We start from the raw sequence: 17579 nt of genomic DNA on the forward strand, positions 1-17579 counted from the left end.
ACCTTTGGGACAGCCATGACCTGGATGACGGGGAATCTCCACAGATCTTCATCTAAATGCGCTTTGGCTGGCAAAAATAACCCCCTTGTGCCTGCTCTCCTTTCACCCCCTCCCTTCATCTCTGATTCCTGCCCCCCTTTCTCACATCTGGAGCAAGACGTCAAAGGTTGCTCTTCAGGCTTCAGGCAGGATCGTAGTGTTAATCGTTTCCCATTCCAGCAAGCTCTGTTCCCAAACAGTCCTAGATAGTTAGCTTCATCATGCTCCAAAATAATGGGACATCATTTGCTGGGTTTATAAAGTTCATAAACTTTACAAATGCCTGTAAACCTGAGGTGCTATTCCCAGTGGCCAATCTTCCAATATAGGGAAGACCAGCAACTTTCAAAAATGCTCACATCTGCAGTGAATGATAACTTATCTGACTGATGAGCACCACCGGTCCCGGTGAATTCTCCTGTCCTATCTTCTTGACAAGTTAGTTGGCCAACTCATCTCCTTGTGAAAAAGATCTTCTTCCGGAGCCAGAGTTTCTGCATGGACTTCTTTACCTCTTCATTCCTCAGGGTGTAGATCACAGGGTTGAGGACAGGAGTAACCATGGTGTAGAAGACAGCTACCAGTTTGTCTGAGGAGAGGTTGGAAGCAGGGCGAATGTAAAGGAAGATGCATGGCCCCAGGAACAAGACCACAACCAGTAGGTGGGCACTGCAAGTTGAGAAAGCTTTGCGACGGCCTTCAGCTGTCTGTCTTCTCAGTGAGAACAGGATGATAACATAGGAAGTCACCAAGGCCAAGAAGCACATCAAGGAGATCATGCCACTGTTTGATACAATGAGAACGCCGGTGAAGTACGTATCAATGCAAGCCAACTTGATGACTGAGGGGACATCACAGAAAAAGCTGTCTATGACATTTGGGCCACAGTAAGGGAGGCGAATGGTGAGAACCGTCTGGACCAAGGAGTGGACACTTGCACCCACCCACAAACCACCCACCAAGTAAGCACAAATCTTCAGGCTGACATATTTCACATAGTGCAATGGGTAGCAGATGGCAACGCAGCGGTCATAAGCCATGATGGTCAGGAGGAAGATCTCGGCACAAGCACAGATGTGGAGAAAGAAAAGTTGGGCCATACATCCCCCAAAGGAGATGACCTTCGGGTAGAGGAAAGTGTCAAGAAGCATCTTGGGCGTAGTGACAGAGGAATGGCAGATGTCAATGAATGAGAGGTTCCCCAACAAGAAGTACATAGGGGTGTGGAGGCAGCAGTCACAAGCCACTGTCACTATGATAAGGATATTCCCTATTAAAATAAGCAGGTAGATGATTAAAAAAATGATAAATAATACCAGCTCCAGACTCCAGATATTAGTCAGTCCCAAGAATACAAAATGGGCCACTGTCTGGTTGAACTCTGACATTGTGGTGGGATAGACTGAAGTCCACACATTCAACCTAAATAGAGAGAAACAATATATTTATTTCAGAACACCTCCAACTGTACATATGTAGAAATACACACCTATATATCCTTCTTCAATATGAATATATACCCTGTAACCACTTCCTTACTTCAGTAGTAGATGGGATATGAATAGAATAGAATAGAATAGAATAGAATAGAATAGAATAGAATAGAATAGAATAGAATAGAATAGAATAGAATAGAATAGTATAGAATAGAATAGAATAGAATAGAATAGAATAGAATAGAATAGAATAGAATAGAATAGAATAGAATAGAATAGAATAGAATAGAATAGAATAGAATAGAAGAATAGGAGTAGAATAGAATAGAATAGAATAGAATAGAATAGAATAGAATAGAATAGAATAGAATAGAATAGAATAGAATAGAATAGAATAGAATAGAATAGAATAGAATAGAATAGAATAGAATAGAATAGAATAGAATAGAATAGAAGAATAGGAATAGAATAGAATAGAATAGAATAGAATAGAATAGAATAGAATAGAATAGAATAGAATAGAATAGAATAGAATAGAATAGAATAGAATAGAATAGAATAGAAGAATAGGAATAGAATAGAATAGAATAGAATAGAATAGAATAGAATAGAATAGAATAGAATAGAATAGAATAGAATAGAATAGAATAGAATAGAATAGAATAGAATAGAATAGAATAGAATAGAATAGAATAGAAGCGTTGGAAGGGATCTTGGAGGTCCTCTAGTCCAACCCCCTGCTCAGGCAGGAAACCATTTCAAAAATCATTTAAAAACTTCCAGTGTTGGACAATTCACAACTTCTGGAGGCAAATTGTTCCAACTGATTAATTGTTCTCACTGTCAGGAAATTTCTTCTTAATTCTAGGTTGCTTCTCTCCGTGATTAGTTTCAATCCATTGCTTCTTGTCCTGCCTTCGGGTGCTTTGGAGAATAGCTTGACTCTCTTTTCTTTGTGGCAATCCCTCAAATATTGGAAGACTGCTATCATGTCACCCTTAGTCCTTCTTTTCATTAAACTAGACATACCCAATTCCTGCAACCATTCTTTGTATGTTTTAGCCTCCAGTCCCCTAATCATCTTCCTCTGTAGACCTTCCACTGCTTCATGTCTATAACTCTTTGTGCACATGCACAGCCCTTGATGTACATTGCCATATTACTTCAAAAGACTGTAATATGTTTATCAAGGGTTTCTACAAGGAGGCTGTTCAGATTTTCAATGAATCTGCCTTGTTCAGTGGTCAAAGTCTCTGCCTTCTCAAGACTGTTGAGGACAGGCTTCAGGCATGTTGAGACAAACACACTTTTGCTACTGCAAATTTCTGCCTCAGCTTCTGCCTTGTATCAATAGCTTTTTTCCCCCCAATATGTCTATCAGCTGGCAGTCAACATCTAATGGATGAGTAGATCTGAAATACTACTCAAGTTTGAAAATCATTGTTTAATATACACCCTAGAGCTGAAAAGAAATTTCACACAAATTTCAAATATACACCTTGTTGTTTCCAGATCTTTTCAAGCTGAACAGCACGTGGAGTAGATGACAAATGAGATGATAGATAGATAGATAGATAGATAGATAGATAGATAGATAGATAGATAGATAGATAGATAGATAGATAGATAATAGATAGATAGATAGATAGATAGATAGATAGATAGATAGATAGATAGATAGATAGATAGATAGATAGATAGATACAGAGGAGAGAGAAATTATATTTATATCTATATATCTATATATCTATATCTATCTACATATGAGAGAGAGAGAGAGAGAGAGAGACAGAGAGACAGAGATGATATAGATGATATAGATGATATAGATATAGACAGTGCTTTTTTGTCTTAGAACGAAATCATAGTTAAGTACTCACATTTTCTGAAGACTATCTACCCAGTGAAGGTATGCCAGGTAGGATATTGGATTGGGCGATGAAAGCTTAAAAATAAGCTGCCAACTTCCACTAGCAAGCCAAGAGCCTTGAGGGGCTCCATCTTAATAATTTACCTTGCATAGACACAGGCAATTTGAAAGAAATACTGGAGGTGATATCACAGACTGCATTGAAAATAAAACAAGATTTTTCTTGATTGGAAATCTGCACACTAATGAATTCACCATTGAGCTGGAGTGTTTAATTAAAGTTTTCTCAAGAGAGCCAAAGATTATAGACAGGTTTTAGTAACAACCATGGAGCAAAAAATATTGCATTGGAAAGAAGGATCCCATAATGACGTTCAGAGGTCCATTACTAACCAATTATATTTTTGACAGTAAAAACTACCAGTGGAATAACAAAGTTGGAAGGGACCTTGGAGGCCTTCTAGTCTGACCCCTGCTCAAGCAGAAAACCCTATACCATTTCAGACAAATGGTTGTCCAATCTCTTTTTAAAAGCCTCCAGTGTTGAAGGACCCACAACTTCTAGATGCTACATGGACACTGCTTGGCCCTTCCATGGGTTCTGAGCTTTCCAAATCCCGAAGGAATCTTACATTTACAAAACGCCGTGTTTAAGCTGAACTGTCTAAGAACTGAGCTTTTTATTTAATGTTCTTCACATCCACCAAGTACAATCATCCATGATTTTCCTGTGACAGTCACCAGCCAACTTGGGTACCCGTCTGCGATGTAGACTTCGGTTCCCAGAATCAATCATCCAATATGGCTTTTGCTAAGAATTCTGGGAGCTAGTTAGAACATAGAATAATAGAGTTGGAAGGGACCTTGGAGGTCTTCTAGTCCAACCCCTTGCTCAGGCTGGAGACCCTATACCATTTCCAACAAATGGCTGTCCAGCATCTTTCTGAAAGCCTCAAAGTGATGGAGCACCCACAACTTCTGAAGGCAAGCAATTCCATTGATTGATTGCTCTGACCATTAGGAAACTTCTCCTTTCTAGGTTGCTTCTCTCCTTGGTTAGTTTCCATCCGTTGCTTCTTGTCCTGCCCTCTGGTGCTCTGGAAAATCAGTTGAACCCCCCCCCATCTTTGTGGAAGCCCCTCAAATACTGGAACACCACTATCATATCACCCTTAGTCCTCTATAGACTAGCCATATCCATTTGCAACTGTTCTTCAGGTTTTAGCCTCCAGTTCCCTAATCATCTTTGTTGCTCTTCTCTGCACTTTTTTCTTCACTTAATCAAACCATGTTTCATTGTGTATGTTAGCCCTATAGGTCTGGAGCAAAAAATTCCATGTCTTTGTTTGTAGGCACCTGCCCCAGCTGGTCCTTCAGAAAAACAAGACTCTTGAATCCATATGGTTGAATCAAAAGAACGTTTACTGAGGAAAAGTGGTTCCAGGAAAGACAGGCAGAATATGAAGGTCCTGGGCAAAGCACAAATCTATTTTTTTTTCATTTTCCCCAGTCCCAACTCCCCGACCAGTCCACCAGCAGCCAATATGATGCTGCAAAGTTGTTTTGAGAATGCTGAGGTGCTAGGCAGATAGCATGTCATTCTCAGGGCCCAACGGCCTTGGAAACAGGCTGGAACCAGCTGGGAAGGAATCTGCCACATCTCCAAAGATAATCCCCCTCCTTACAGCAAAGGAAAAGCATCTCAAAAAATGTCAACGACCCCTCCCTCCCACAAGAGAATGGCAGGATACAAATGTGGACCTGACACCATTCTTTGTATATGTTAGCCTTCGATCCCCCTAATCATCTTTGTTGCTCTTCTCTGCACTCTTTCCAGAGTCCCAACATCTGTTTTGTATTGTGGTGACCAGAACTGGATGCAGTATTCCAAGTGTACTGTAGTCTAACTAAGGCTGCATTTTGTTAATACACGTGAGTGGGCCAGGTTGCAGAAAGTTGTTAGATGGGCATTTTTTTTAAAAAAAAAACATCCATCCCTGACCTAATTATTCATATAGATCAGTGTTGAGACCATCAGTTACTAAGCTGAAACAAACAATATTCCCATGCGTAGAGTTTTGTAAAATAAAAATCTAATATTACTAATTTGAGGAAGTGCATTCAAAAGGAAAACTTTTAACATTGAAAATCGAAAATAATAAAATCCGGTTAACCACATCTTCCTGTCTCTTTTATTCATTGATACAGGTAGGTCCTCAATATGTGACCACAACTGAACCCCAAATTTTTGTTGCTAAGCGAGGCAGATGCTGAGTGAGTTTTGCCCCACTTTAGACCTTTCTTGCCACAGTTAAGTGAATCACTGAAGTTGTTAAGTTAATAACACGGCTGTTTAAGTGAAACTGGCTTCCCTCATTGACTTTGCTTGTCAGAAGGTGGCAAAAGGGGATCACGTGACCCCGGGACACAGAAACCCGTCATAAATGTGAAGCGGTTACCAAGCATCTGAATTTTGATCACATGACCATGGGGATGCTGCAACAATGTTAAGTGTGAAAAGGGGTCATAAATCTTTTTTTTTCAGTGTCCTGTCAATAATCACTAAACAAATGGTTGTAAGTCAAGGACTATCTGTGTGAACACAAAAATGTTCTCCACCAGCACTTCCAAGGTTTCACTTCAGCAACAGAGTGCTGTTTCAAGAAAAGCAATACACAATAATCTCTCTTTTTTTCTTTCTCTCTCCCTCTCTCTCTCTCCTTTCCTCTCCCTCTCCCTCTTTCTCTTTCTCCACACTCTCTCTCCCTCTCCCTCTCTCCCCTTCTCTCTCCCTCCCTCTCTTTCCCTCTCTCTCTTTCTCCCTCTTTGTCTGTCTGTCTTTCTGCCTGCCTGTCTGTCTGTCTGTCTGTCTGTCTGTCTCTCTCTCTCTCTCTATCTATCTATCTATCTATCTATCTATCTATCTATCTATCTATCTAATCATCTATCATCTAGATGATGGCATGGGTCCGGGTTACTTACGGGAGCACCTGTGGCCGGCATCAACTTCCCTTCGTCCAGTGCGCTCCCACAGAGAGGGCCTCCTTAGGGTGCCGTCGGTCAAAGAGTGTCGACTGGCGGCCCCCAGGGGGAGGGCATTCTCTGTGGGCGCGCCAGACCTGTGGAACTGTTTACCGGTGGAGCTCCGGATGGCTCCCGACGTTCGCTCCTTCCGACGTGACCTAAAAACATATTTATTTGAACAAGCCAGCCTGGTCTGATGGGTTTAGGGGTATTTTAATGTTACTGTATTAATTGTATTGAATTGGGCTGTAATATTTAATATTTTTTTAATTTTTGTACGTCGTATTTTATTGTATTGACCTGTACACCGCCCTGAGTCCTTCGGGAGAAGGGCGGTATAGAAATTATATATTATTATTATTATTATTATTATTATTATTATTATTATTATTATTATTATTATTATTATTATTATTATTATTATTATTATTATTATTATTATTATTATTCTTCACTCTGCCCTTTCTTAAAGCATTTTCCCCAAAATTTTCTTAATTTATCTTATTCTTGTCCTGTTTTCTTCATCCTTAGTATGTCAAATAAACTCTTCCTTCTGTAATTCCCACCCCTGTCACTTCATTGCCTTGACTAAGAAAATATACTAGGCCTGCTTGCCAGAGGTGACACAATTTCTTCCTGACTGATTTACAGGATGAATAAACCCCCAGCTATCAATTTTCACACAAAAAAAATTAGAGTCCTTATACTGATGTAAACTTCTTTCAACTCTAGGTTTGCTAGTGTGGCCCTTTAAGCAAAGAGTAATTATAGCTGACCTAAATAGGTATTTTTTTTTGCAGAAATTGACTGTTAATTAGATGCCAGTTCAAATGATGGTTTTAAATGTTATGGGCCATTAATTTTATACTTATGCTTCATGTTTTAGTTGTGAAAGTGCAATTTAGTGCATTATTGTATCGATAATCAAGTTGCTTCGTATTCTTTTGTAGTGCAGCCACTTATTGGCATAGGCAAAAGTGCTCCTGCGATTTCTACTATTTAAGTGTGCAAGAGATAACGTATACTATGGAGATGTAGTGAAGTGAATTCAATATCGTAAATTAATTTCAAATACTGGTATATTTAAGAACAGTGCAACATGGCACTGAACTGCATAATTTTAAAAACAGAAGCAGAAAGTTATTTTGGGTGTCCAGGAATTCCTTGACAAATCTGATAAATTTGTCTCCAGTATTTTAAATGCCCTTCAATATTTTAATTTTCCAGGAAAGACACTTCTAGCTTTTTGAATGCTAGCACAAATGCAATTAAACTTTATGTTTATATGAATAATGCTGTTTAAGTTTCCAACTCCAGACTCTTTTCATAAAAACAGTATTAGGTAAAGGTGAAGGTTCCCCCCGAACATGCGTGCTAGTCGTTTCCAACTCTAGGGGCCGGTGCTCTTCTCCATTTCAAAGCTGAAGAGCCAGCACTTGTCCAAGGACGCCTCTGTGGTCATGTGGCTGGCATGACTAGATGCCAAAGGCGCACGGAATGCTGTTACCTTCCCACCGTAGTGGTCCCTATTTTTCTACTTGCATTTTTACATGCTTTCGAACTGCTAGGTTGGCAGAAGCTGGGACGAGTAACAGGCACTCACTCTGTTATGCGGCACTCGGGATTCAACCCACCAAACTGCCGACCATTTGATCGACAAGCTCAGCGTCCTAACCCACTGAGCCACCGCGTCCCTATAAAAACAGTATTACAATAAGTAATATCGTTAACAATAATTGATAGCAGTCTTCCAATATTTGAGGGGCTGCCACAAAGAAGAGGGGGTCAACTTATTCTCCAAAGCACCTGAAGGCAGGACAAGAAGCAATGGATGGAAACTAATCAAGGAGAGAAGCAGCCTAGAACTAAGAAGAAATTTCCTGACAGTTAGCACAATTAATCAGTAGAACAACTTGCCTCCAGAAGTTGTGAGTGCTCCAACATTGGAGGTTTTTAAGAAGAGCCTGGACAACCATTTGTTTGAAATGGTATAGGGTTTCCTGCTTGAGCAGGGGGTTGGACTAGAAGACCTCCAAGGTCCCTTCCAGCTCTGTTATTCTGTGTTATTCTGTATATTCTATAAGTATAACAGTTAATAAACAGCAATCTAAATAACATTTAAAGAAGAAAGCAATGGGTTCTATTACAAATTAATCTCAGAGTCACATTCATGAATATAGAATAAAAGGGTTGATACAAATAAAATACAGAATGAATTTAAACATATAACATTCAACACTCTGGTGGTCCTCCAGCTTTATCAGACTACTAGTGTCGGGGTGTCTAGCATGAGTGACCATTTCTTTAAGCGTTGATATTTGAGTTTTATTTCCCCAATATTCATTTATACATATTTTGGTTAGAAGAAAAGATATGTCCTTGATTCTTTTTTATTCTTCCTCTCTTCCCTATGGCTTAGCTGGGAAGGGACAGCTCACCAGTTCTTATCAAGTCCTATGTAAGGGTGTAGTTTTGTCCTTTTCCTACATAACTGTTTCCAGAACAGATTTCAGGCCTTTGGATTGGTCATGCTCCAAAACTATCGCCTTGCTTTTTAAAGAAATTAATAACTTCTTACAGATGCCCTAAAAACTTAACATAGCTTGTTGGTTTTCCATGACTCCAAATGCAGAAAAACGGGCCTTTCATAGATGCACAGATAATCCTTAACTTACAACCATTCATTTAGTGACCATTTGTGTTAGAAATTCTGTTTATATATAGCACCACAGAGCCAACAAAGACTACAATCACCATGTGCTTTACTGCTCAACTCTATAACCGTAACAGGAATCAGGAAATTCTCCTCAGAAAATAAAGAAACCATAGATTATAACCATCGATGGACAGTAAACACTGCCATCTACTGGCTGAATAATTCTGTAGTTGTTGCAATACAAAATACATTCAGACATGTATTCCAACAGTTTGAAGTTACAACAGCACTGGGGAAAAAAAACGATTTATGACCACTTTGCACACCGTTGTACCATTTCCATGGTCACATCAGATGCTTGGCAACTGGCATATATTTATGACAGTTGCAGTGTCCTGGGGTCACATGATCACCTTTTGCAACCTCTGAGAGGCAAAGTCAGTGGGGAAGCCGATTCACTTAACAATTGTATAGCTAACTTAACAACTGCAGTGACTCACCTAACAATGATGGCAAGGAAGGTTGTAAAGTGAGACAAAACTCACTTAATGACTGATTTGCTTTGCAACAGAAATTTTTGTTTTGGTTGCAAGCTGAGGACTACCTGTACTTACAAAACATCTGTAGCTTAAGAAACCTCACTTGACTTCATTGAGACCATTCATTGCACTGAACTGTCTTCTCCTTTTTGACTGAGTTGTTTTCCACCAAAGCAAGTTGACCAACCCCTTTCCTTATGAAGAAGACCTTCCTCCGGAACCAGAGTTTCCTCATGGAGTTCTTCACCTCTTTGTTCCTCAGGGTGTAGATCACAGGGTTGAGGAAAGGGGTCACCATAGTATAGAAGACAGCAGCCATCTTCTCGGTGGAAAAGCTGGAGGTGGGGCGGGTGTAGATAAAAATGCAAGGTCCTAAGAACAAGAACACCACAAGTAGGTGGGCAGCACATGTGGAGAAGGCTTTGCGACGGCCCTCAGCTGTCTGCTTTCTCAGGGAGAGAAAGATAATGGCATAGGAAGACACTAAGGCCAAGAAACAAAACAAGGAGATCACGCCACTGTTGGATATCATCAGCACTTCAGTGAAGTACGTATCGGCGCAAGCCAACTTCACGACTGGAGGAATGTCACAGTAAAAGCTATCTATGACATTTGGACCACAGAAAGGAAGGTGAATGGTAAGGACAGTCTGGACCAGAGAATGGATGATGCCCCCGATCCACAGAGCACCCACCAAGTATGCACAGATCTTCAGATTCACAAGAGTCACATACTGTAATGGATAGCAGATGGCAACACAGCGATCATAAGCCATGACAGTCAGAAGGAAGATCTCAGCAGAGGCACAGATGTGGAGGAAGAAGAATTGTGCCACACAGCCTCCGAAGGAGATGATCTTCTGCCTGAAGACAGAGTCCAGGAGCATCTTGGGTGCCGTGACAGAGGAATGGCAGATGTCAAGGAAGGACAGATTTCCCAAAAGGAAGTACATGGGCGTGTGGAGGCATCGGTCACAAGCCACTGTCACCACAATCAAGAGGTTTCCTACTAGGGTAAGCAGGTAGATGATGAAGAAGATGAGAAATAAAAACAGCTCCAGACTCCGATTATCAGTCAATCCCAAGAACACAAAATGGGTCACTGTCCGGTTCAGCTCCGCCATTGGAACAGGACAGATGGAAGTCCATACATTCAACCTAAAGAAAGAGAAATACTATAGTTTGCTCAAAACATCTCCAAGTGTGTATGTGTGGAAATTGAGGAATGGCTGCCAAAGTGGATGGAGTTAGCAGAGATGGCTAACTTGATTGCTTTATCAAAGTGGGGGAGAAAAAACACAATTACTTTCATTGCTACTTGGAAATCACTTCTGGACTTTGTGCTCGAGGTGGGGGAAAAAATGAAACTTTGATTTTGGCTTTTACTGGTTAGATAGGTTTGTTCTTATAGAAATGGCTAGTTTATACGATTATGTTAAAGTAAAAAAGTTGAGGTTTAATGTTATTGTTTTATTCTACTGCACCAGAGGGAGTCAAAAGTCAACACCTTCTTTGTGTTTGTTTTCTCCCTTCATTTCTACACATTTTTTCTTTTCCCCTTTCCCTCCCTTATTTTTCCTACTATTTGCTTTTGCGTCTATTTGCATTTTATATTACAAATTAATAAAAAGTATAATATGGAAAAAGAAAGTCTCTGGGGTAATTTGCACCACTCTGGAACCTACGTGGTGGCCATGAACAGACTTCCGTCAATGGGAAAGGACTTGTAAATGTACAAGTCATAGGCAGGATTTACCTTCTCTGTGCTGTCTAAGCTGTTTTTGTTTCTGCTGAAGCTTGGAAGGGCTGGTCCAAACTCTGTTGAATCTTCTTCTTCCAAATTACTCTAAAACTCTGATTCCTTATTCATCAAGACGTGAGTTTCATTATCGTGGTTCCAACATCTCATGTCTTGAAAAAGAGATGTGTCTTTTTCAAGATGCTTCCGGTCTGGGTTCATACATCTCCCTGAGCCCGATAATGATCTGCTTCATTTTTGATTGAGTGTAATACAGGAAGAAACCAAGCCATCATACGTGGGTTGGACTAAAAGACCTCCAAGGTCCCTTCCAACTCTGTTCTTCTAATATTAATCTACGACCCATAAAAGCTTGGGTTTGGCTAGTCATAAGTATTTGGGTTTGGCTAGTCTAGAGAAACGAAGGACTAAGGGGGGACATAATAGCAGTATTCCAGTATTTGAGAGGCTGCCACAAAGGGGGGAAGGTCACTGGAGATTTTTAAGAAAAGACTGAATCATCACTTGTCTGAAATGCTTGAGCAGGGAGCTGGACTAGAAGACCTCCAAGATCTTGATTGCATTAACCTTTCTTTTCCCTTAGGTGATCAAAATCTGCTTATTAATATATAACTTTATGATTCAAATTTAAATTGTTCTAAGAAAGAGAGTGGGTTTACCTGATATGGTAAGAAACAAGAAGATCACACAGAAAGCTTTAGGAGTTCTTCTTTGTCCATCTTTTTTTTTTCTTCAGCTAGCTGGGGAGATGGCTTTCATAAGCACCATCTGATCTTGGCTCTTTCTCTTTTATAAAATGTTAGATTCTCTGAAAATAAGCAATCAATTACCTTCCAGATATCTTGGAAACTCAAGGAGGACCGAAAAAAGGGAAGATCTTGGGAGATTGGAGATCCTGACTGTAATTAATACACCACGGAGCTTGAATCTTTAATTAAAGATTTCCCCAAGAGTATCAGAAGTTTGAAGGAAAGTTTGGTAAGAATTAATAGGCAAACTTAATTGTACCAGAAGGCATGGGTCCATCATGACATGCAGAGGTTCACTGCAAATAAAGAACACAGGTCAATTTGGACTTTACTCTTTCTGGATAAACCAGTTTGGACAATTTGTCTGAAATGTTATAGGGTTTTCTGCCTGAGCAGGGGGTTGGACTAGAAGACCTCCATGGTCACTTCCATCTACTCTACTCTACTCTACTCTACTCTACTCTACTCTACTCTACTCTACTCTACTCTACTCTACTCTACTCCACTCCACTCCACTCCACTCCACTCCTCTCCACTCCACTCCACTCTATTGCATTCTATTCTAACAAAATGAAATTCAAAAGTAAGGTTCTACATTTAGGCAAGAAAAACCAAATGCACAGGTATAGTACCTGTCCAGCCTAGACGCATTCAAATCACCAGGACCAGATGGATTACACCCCAAAGTTCTCAAGGAACTGGCAGACGTGATCTCAGAACCACTGAACTATATTTTTTAAAGATCCTGGAGCACTGGGGAACTACCAGAGGACTGGAAGAGAGCTGATGTAGTTCCCATCTTCAAAAAAGGGGAAAAAATAGATCCAGGAAACTACAGACCTATCAGCCTGACCTCAATACCTGGGAAGATTCTGGAAAAGATAATCAAACAACAAATCAGTGAACACCTTGATGCAAACAAAGTCATCACTAAAAGTCAACATGGGTTTATCAAAAACAGATCATGCCAGACAAATCTTATTATATTCTTTGACCAAGTGACAAAATTAGTGGACTAGAGGAATGCTGTAAATATAATTTACTTGGACTTCAGTAAGGCATTTGATAAAGTAGATCACAACCTACTACTTGATAAGATAGAAAAATGTGGGTTAGACAGCATCACCACCAGTTGGATTCGTAGCTGGCTGACAGGCCATACTCAGCGTGTGGTCCTCAATGGAACTGCATCTACATGGAAGGAAGTGTTATGTATCCAGGTGCAGGCATCTGCATAGCAGCAGCCACTAGGGGGCATTGGCCTGGATGGTTTAGCAGGAAACCTAGTTGGCTGGCCACCTACCTGGCCAGGTATATAAGGTATATAAGGAGGCCAGGTAGCCCTTGTTCTCCAGTATGGAACTCCCCACAATAAAGAGCTGAACACGTACTCCGGCTGGCATCTCTTCCTTGCGTTGGACCCACTACATTACAGGAAGTGTGTAGTGGGGTGCCCCAGGGCTCTGTTCTGAGCCCAGTGCTCTTCAACATCTTCATCAACGATTTGGATGAGGGGATAGATGGGGAACTCATCAAATTTGCAGATGACACCAAGCTGGCAGGAATAGCCAATACTCCAGAAGATAGGCTTAAGATACAGGAGGATCTGGACAGACTCGAACACTGGGCACTATCTAACAAAATGAAATTCAGTGGTGAAAAAAGTAAAGTTCTACATTTAGGCAGGAAAAATCAAATGCACAGGTATAGTATAGGTGGTACCTTGCTCAATAGTAGTAACTGTGAGAGGGATCTCGGAGTCCTAGTAGACAATCACTTCAATATGAGCCAGCAGTGTGCTGCAGCTGCCAAAAAAGCCAACACAGTGCTAGGCTGCATTAACAAAGGGATAGAATCAAAATCAAAATCAAGTGAAATCAACTTCCCATCGTCCTGTGCGCCCCCACAGGGAGGGCCTTCTCAGGGTACCGCCGGTTAATGAATGCCGGCGGGTTATTCCCAGGGGAAGGGCGTTCTCTGTGTGTGCGCCTGCCCTATGGAACCAACTACCCACAGAACTTAGGACTGCCCCCGACCTTCGCTCATTTCGCCGGGACCTGAAAACTTGGCTCTTCGAGCTGTTTGGTCCAGACTGTGGGGTTGTTAATTTAACTGGGTTTTAGATTTACTCTTGGGGCTTGAATTTAATTTAATTGTTTTAATTGTTTTTAATTTTTTGTATTCATGGTTTTAACTGCCCTGTAAACCACCCTGAGTCCTACAAGAATAGGGCGGTATACAAATCCAATAAAATAAATAAATAAATAAATAAATAAGTACTAATACCACTTTACAATGCTTTGGTAATGCCACACCTGGAATACTGCATCCAGTTTTGGTCACCACGATGTAAAAAAGATGTCGAGACTCTAGAAAGGGTACAGAGGAGAGCAACCAAGATGATTAGGGGGCTGGAGGCTAAAACATATAAGGAACGGTTGCTGGAATTGGGTATGTGTAGTTTAATGAAGACAAGGGTGAGGGGTGACATGATAGCAGTGTTCCAATATCTCAGGGGCTGCCACAAAGAAGAGGGAGCCAAGCTATTCTCCAAAGCACCTGAAAGCAGGACAAGAAGCAACGGATGGAAACTAGTCAAGGAGAGAAGCAACCTAGAACTAAGGAGAAACTTCCTGACAATTAGAACAATTAACCAGTGGAACAACCTGCCTCCAGAGGTGGTGAATGCTCCAACACTGGAGGATTTTAAGAAGAGACTGGACAGCCATTTGCCTGAAATGGTATAGGGTTTCCTGTTGTTGTTGTTGTTGTTGTTATTGTTATTATTATTATTATTATACCAAACTACTTTCTCACCCTACTTCACAGGGTTGTTGTTGTGGATAGAAACTGGAAGAGGGAATGAAACGTAAATTGCTTTAAACTCCTAGAAAAATGCAGAGATATAAATCTTATCTTACAAATAAGATGCTGCAGATAAAGACTATAGTTCAGAATAACAAAGTTGGAAGGGACCTTGGAGGTCTTCTAGTCCAACCCCCTTCTCAAGCAGGAGACCTATACCATTTCAGACAAATGGCAGTCCAACCTATTCTTAAAAACTTGCAACTTCTGAAGGCAAGCCACTCCACTGATTAATTGTCATTACGGTCAAGAAATTTCTCCTTAGTGCTAGGTTGCTTCTCTCCTTGATTAGTTTCCATCCATTGCTTCTTGTCCTGCCTTCGGGTGCTTTGGAGAATAGCTTGACTCCCTCTTCTTTGGGGCCACCCCTGAGTTATTGGATCACTGCTATCACGTCACCCTTGGTCCTTCTTTTCATTAAACTAGACACACCCAATTCCTGCAACCGTTCTTCATATGTTTTAGCCTCCAGTCCCCTGATCATCTTTGTTGCTCTTCTCTGCACTTTTTCTTCACTTAATTGAACCATGTTTCGTTGTGTATGTTAGCCCTATATCAAAATTCCCTGTCTTCAATGCACAAATGGGTGGTAAGAGCAATAGGAATCTCTTTGATTAATGAGTTCATTAAAGGAGAGCAACCAGCTTTAGAACTGATAACAAAGGTATTGTCATTATCGCTTTTGCATTTTAGGATCCACCATCAATTGTAAGGAACAGCAAGTAATGCGGTGCAAACTAACACAGGATAGAGCAGCCATGAAGAGCTCAAAAAGGATATTTAAATGTCATGGGTTGGCGATACAGGTAGTCCTCAGCTTACAGCCATTTGTTTAGTGGCTGTTCAAAGTTATAACGGCACTGGAAAAAATCACATGACCAGTTTTTTTCACGCATACAACCAATTGCAGCACCCCCATGGTCAAGTGGTCAAAATTTGGCATTATTTGCAACCGTTGCGCTGTCCCAACTTTCCCAAATGGCTTCTGAGCAAAGTAAATGGGTTCACTTAATAACCATGTGATTCAGTGATTTGCAAAAAAGATGATAAATCATCCATGACTCATTTAACAACCACCCTACTTAGCAACAGTACTTCTAGTCTTAATTGTGGTTTTTTTCCTGCTTATAGCATCCTAGAATCAAATCATGTTAAACATTACTTGGCTTTCTGATTCCTTTGGGGTAATGCGTTCTTGTGACCAACTAAGCCAGGAGTCTTCAAACTTGGCCCTTTTATGATTTGTGGACTTCAACTCCCAGAATTCATCAGCCAGGCATGCTGGCTGAGGAATTCTGGGAGTTGAAGTCCACAAGTCCTAAAAGGGCCACATTTGAAGACCCCTGAACTAAGTGTTCAACATTTATTAGTAGTTGCTCAAATAATAGGTACAAAATTGCTATTAACTGCCAATCAGCCTCATCATAATCTCTTACCCACCCACCCACACCCACCCCTACCCACTGCCCAGCTAAGAGATCAGTACATTTCGTCTGCTATCCAAGATGCCAATGAAAGTTAGAATATTGATAAAAGAAAATACAGGTGAAACTCGAAAAATTAGAATATCGTGCAAAAGTTCATTTATTTCAGTAATGCAACTTAAAAGGGGAAACTAATATATGAGATAGACTCATTACATGCAAAGCAAGATAGTTCAAGCCATGATTTGTCATAATTGTGATGATTATGGCTTACAGCTCATGAAAACCCCAAATCCACAATCTCAGAAAATTAGAATATTACATGCAATCAATAAAACAAGGAGTGTACATAGAACAATATCGGACCTCTGAAATGTATAAGCATGCATATGTACTCAGTACTTGGTTTGGGCCCCTTTTGCAGCAATTACTGCCTCAATGCAGCGTGGCATGGAAGCTATCAGACTGTGGCACTGCTGAGGTGTTATGGAAGACCAGGATGCTTCAATAGCGGCCTTTAGCTCTTCTGCATTGTTCGGTCTCATGTCTCTCATCTTTCTCTTGGCAATGTCCCATGGATTCTCTATGGGGTTCAGGTCAGGTGAGTTTGCTGGCCAATCAAGCACAGTAATCCCACAGTCATTGAACCAGGTTTTGGTGCTTTTGGCAGTGTGGGCAGGTGCCAAGTCCTGCTGGAAAATGAAGTCAGCATCCCCATAAAGCTCGTCTGCGAGGAAGCATGAAGTGCTCCAAAATCTCCTGGTAGATGGCTGCGTTGACCCTGGACTTAATGAAGCACAGTGGACCAACACCAGCAGATGACATGGCTCCCCAAATCAACACAGACTGTGGAAACTTCACACTGGACTTCAAGCATCTTGCAGTGTGTGCCTCTCCATTCTTCCTCCAGACTCTGGGTCCTTGGTTTCCAAATGAGATGCAAAAGTTGCTCTCATCAGAAAAGAGGACTTTGGACCACTGAGGAACAGACTAGGTCTGTTTTTCTTTAGCCCAGGTAAGATGCTTCTGACGTTGTTTGTTGTTCAGGAGTGGCTTGACAAGAGGAATACATTTGAAGCCCATGTCCAGGATCTGTCTCTGTGTGGTGGCTCTTGCACTGACTCCAGCCTCAGTCCACTCCTTGTGAAAGTCCCCAACACTTTTGAATGGCCTTTTCCTGACAATCCTCTCCAGGCTGCGGTCATCCCTGCTGCTTGTG

General features: G+C 40.9%; 1 protein-coding gene across 1 annotated transcript; it reads right to left on the reverse strand.

Moving 5' to 3' along the window:
• Positions 1 to 491: 491 nt before the first annotated feature.
• LOC308678590 (olfactory receptor 4E2-like) lies at positions 492 to 10687 on the reverse strand (the record flags this gene model as incomplete). Its single annotated transcript, XM_081345816.1, has 2 exons — positions 492 to 1160; positions 10400 to 10687. The coding sequence occupies 2 exons, from the start codon at positions 10685 to 10687 to the stop codon at positions 492 to 494; spliced, it is 957 nt and encodes a 318-aa protein (XP_081201942.1).
• Between the last annotated feature and the right edge of the window lie 6892 nt (positions 10688 to 17579).

The sequence above is a fragment of the Vipera berus genome, assembly GCF_964194415.1.
Source record: "Vipera berus genome assembly, chromosome: Z".
Classification (NCBI taxonomy): Eukaryota; Metazoa; Chordata; class Lepidosauria; order Squamata; family Viperidae; genus Vipera; species Vipera berus.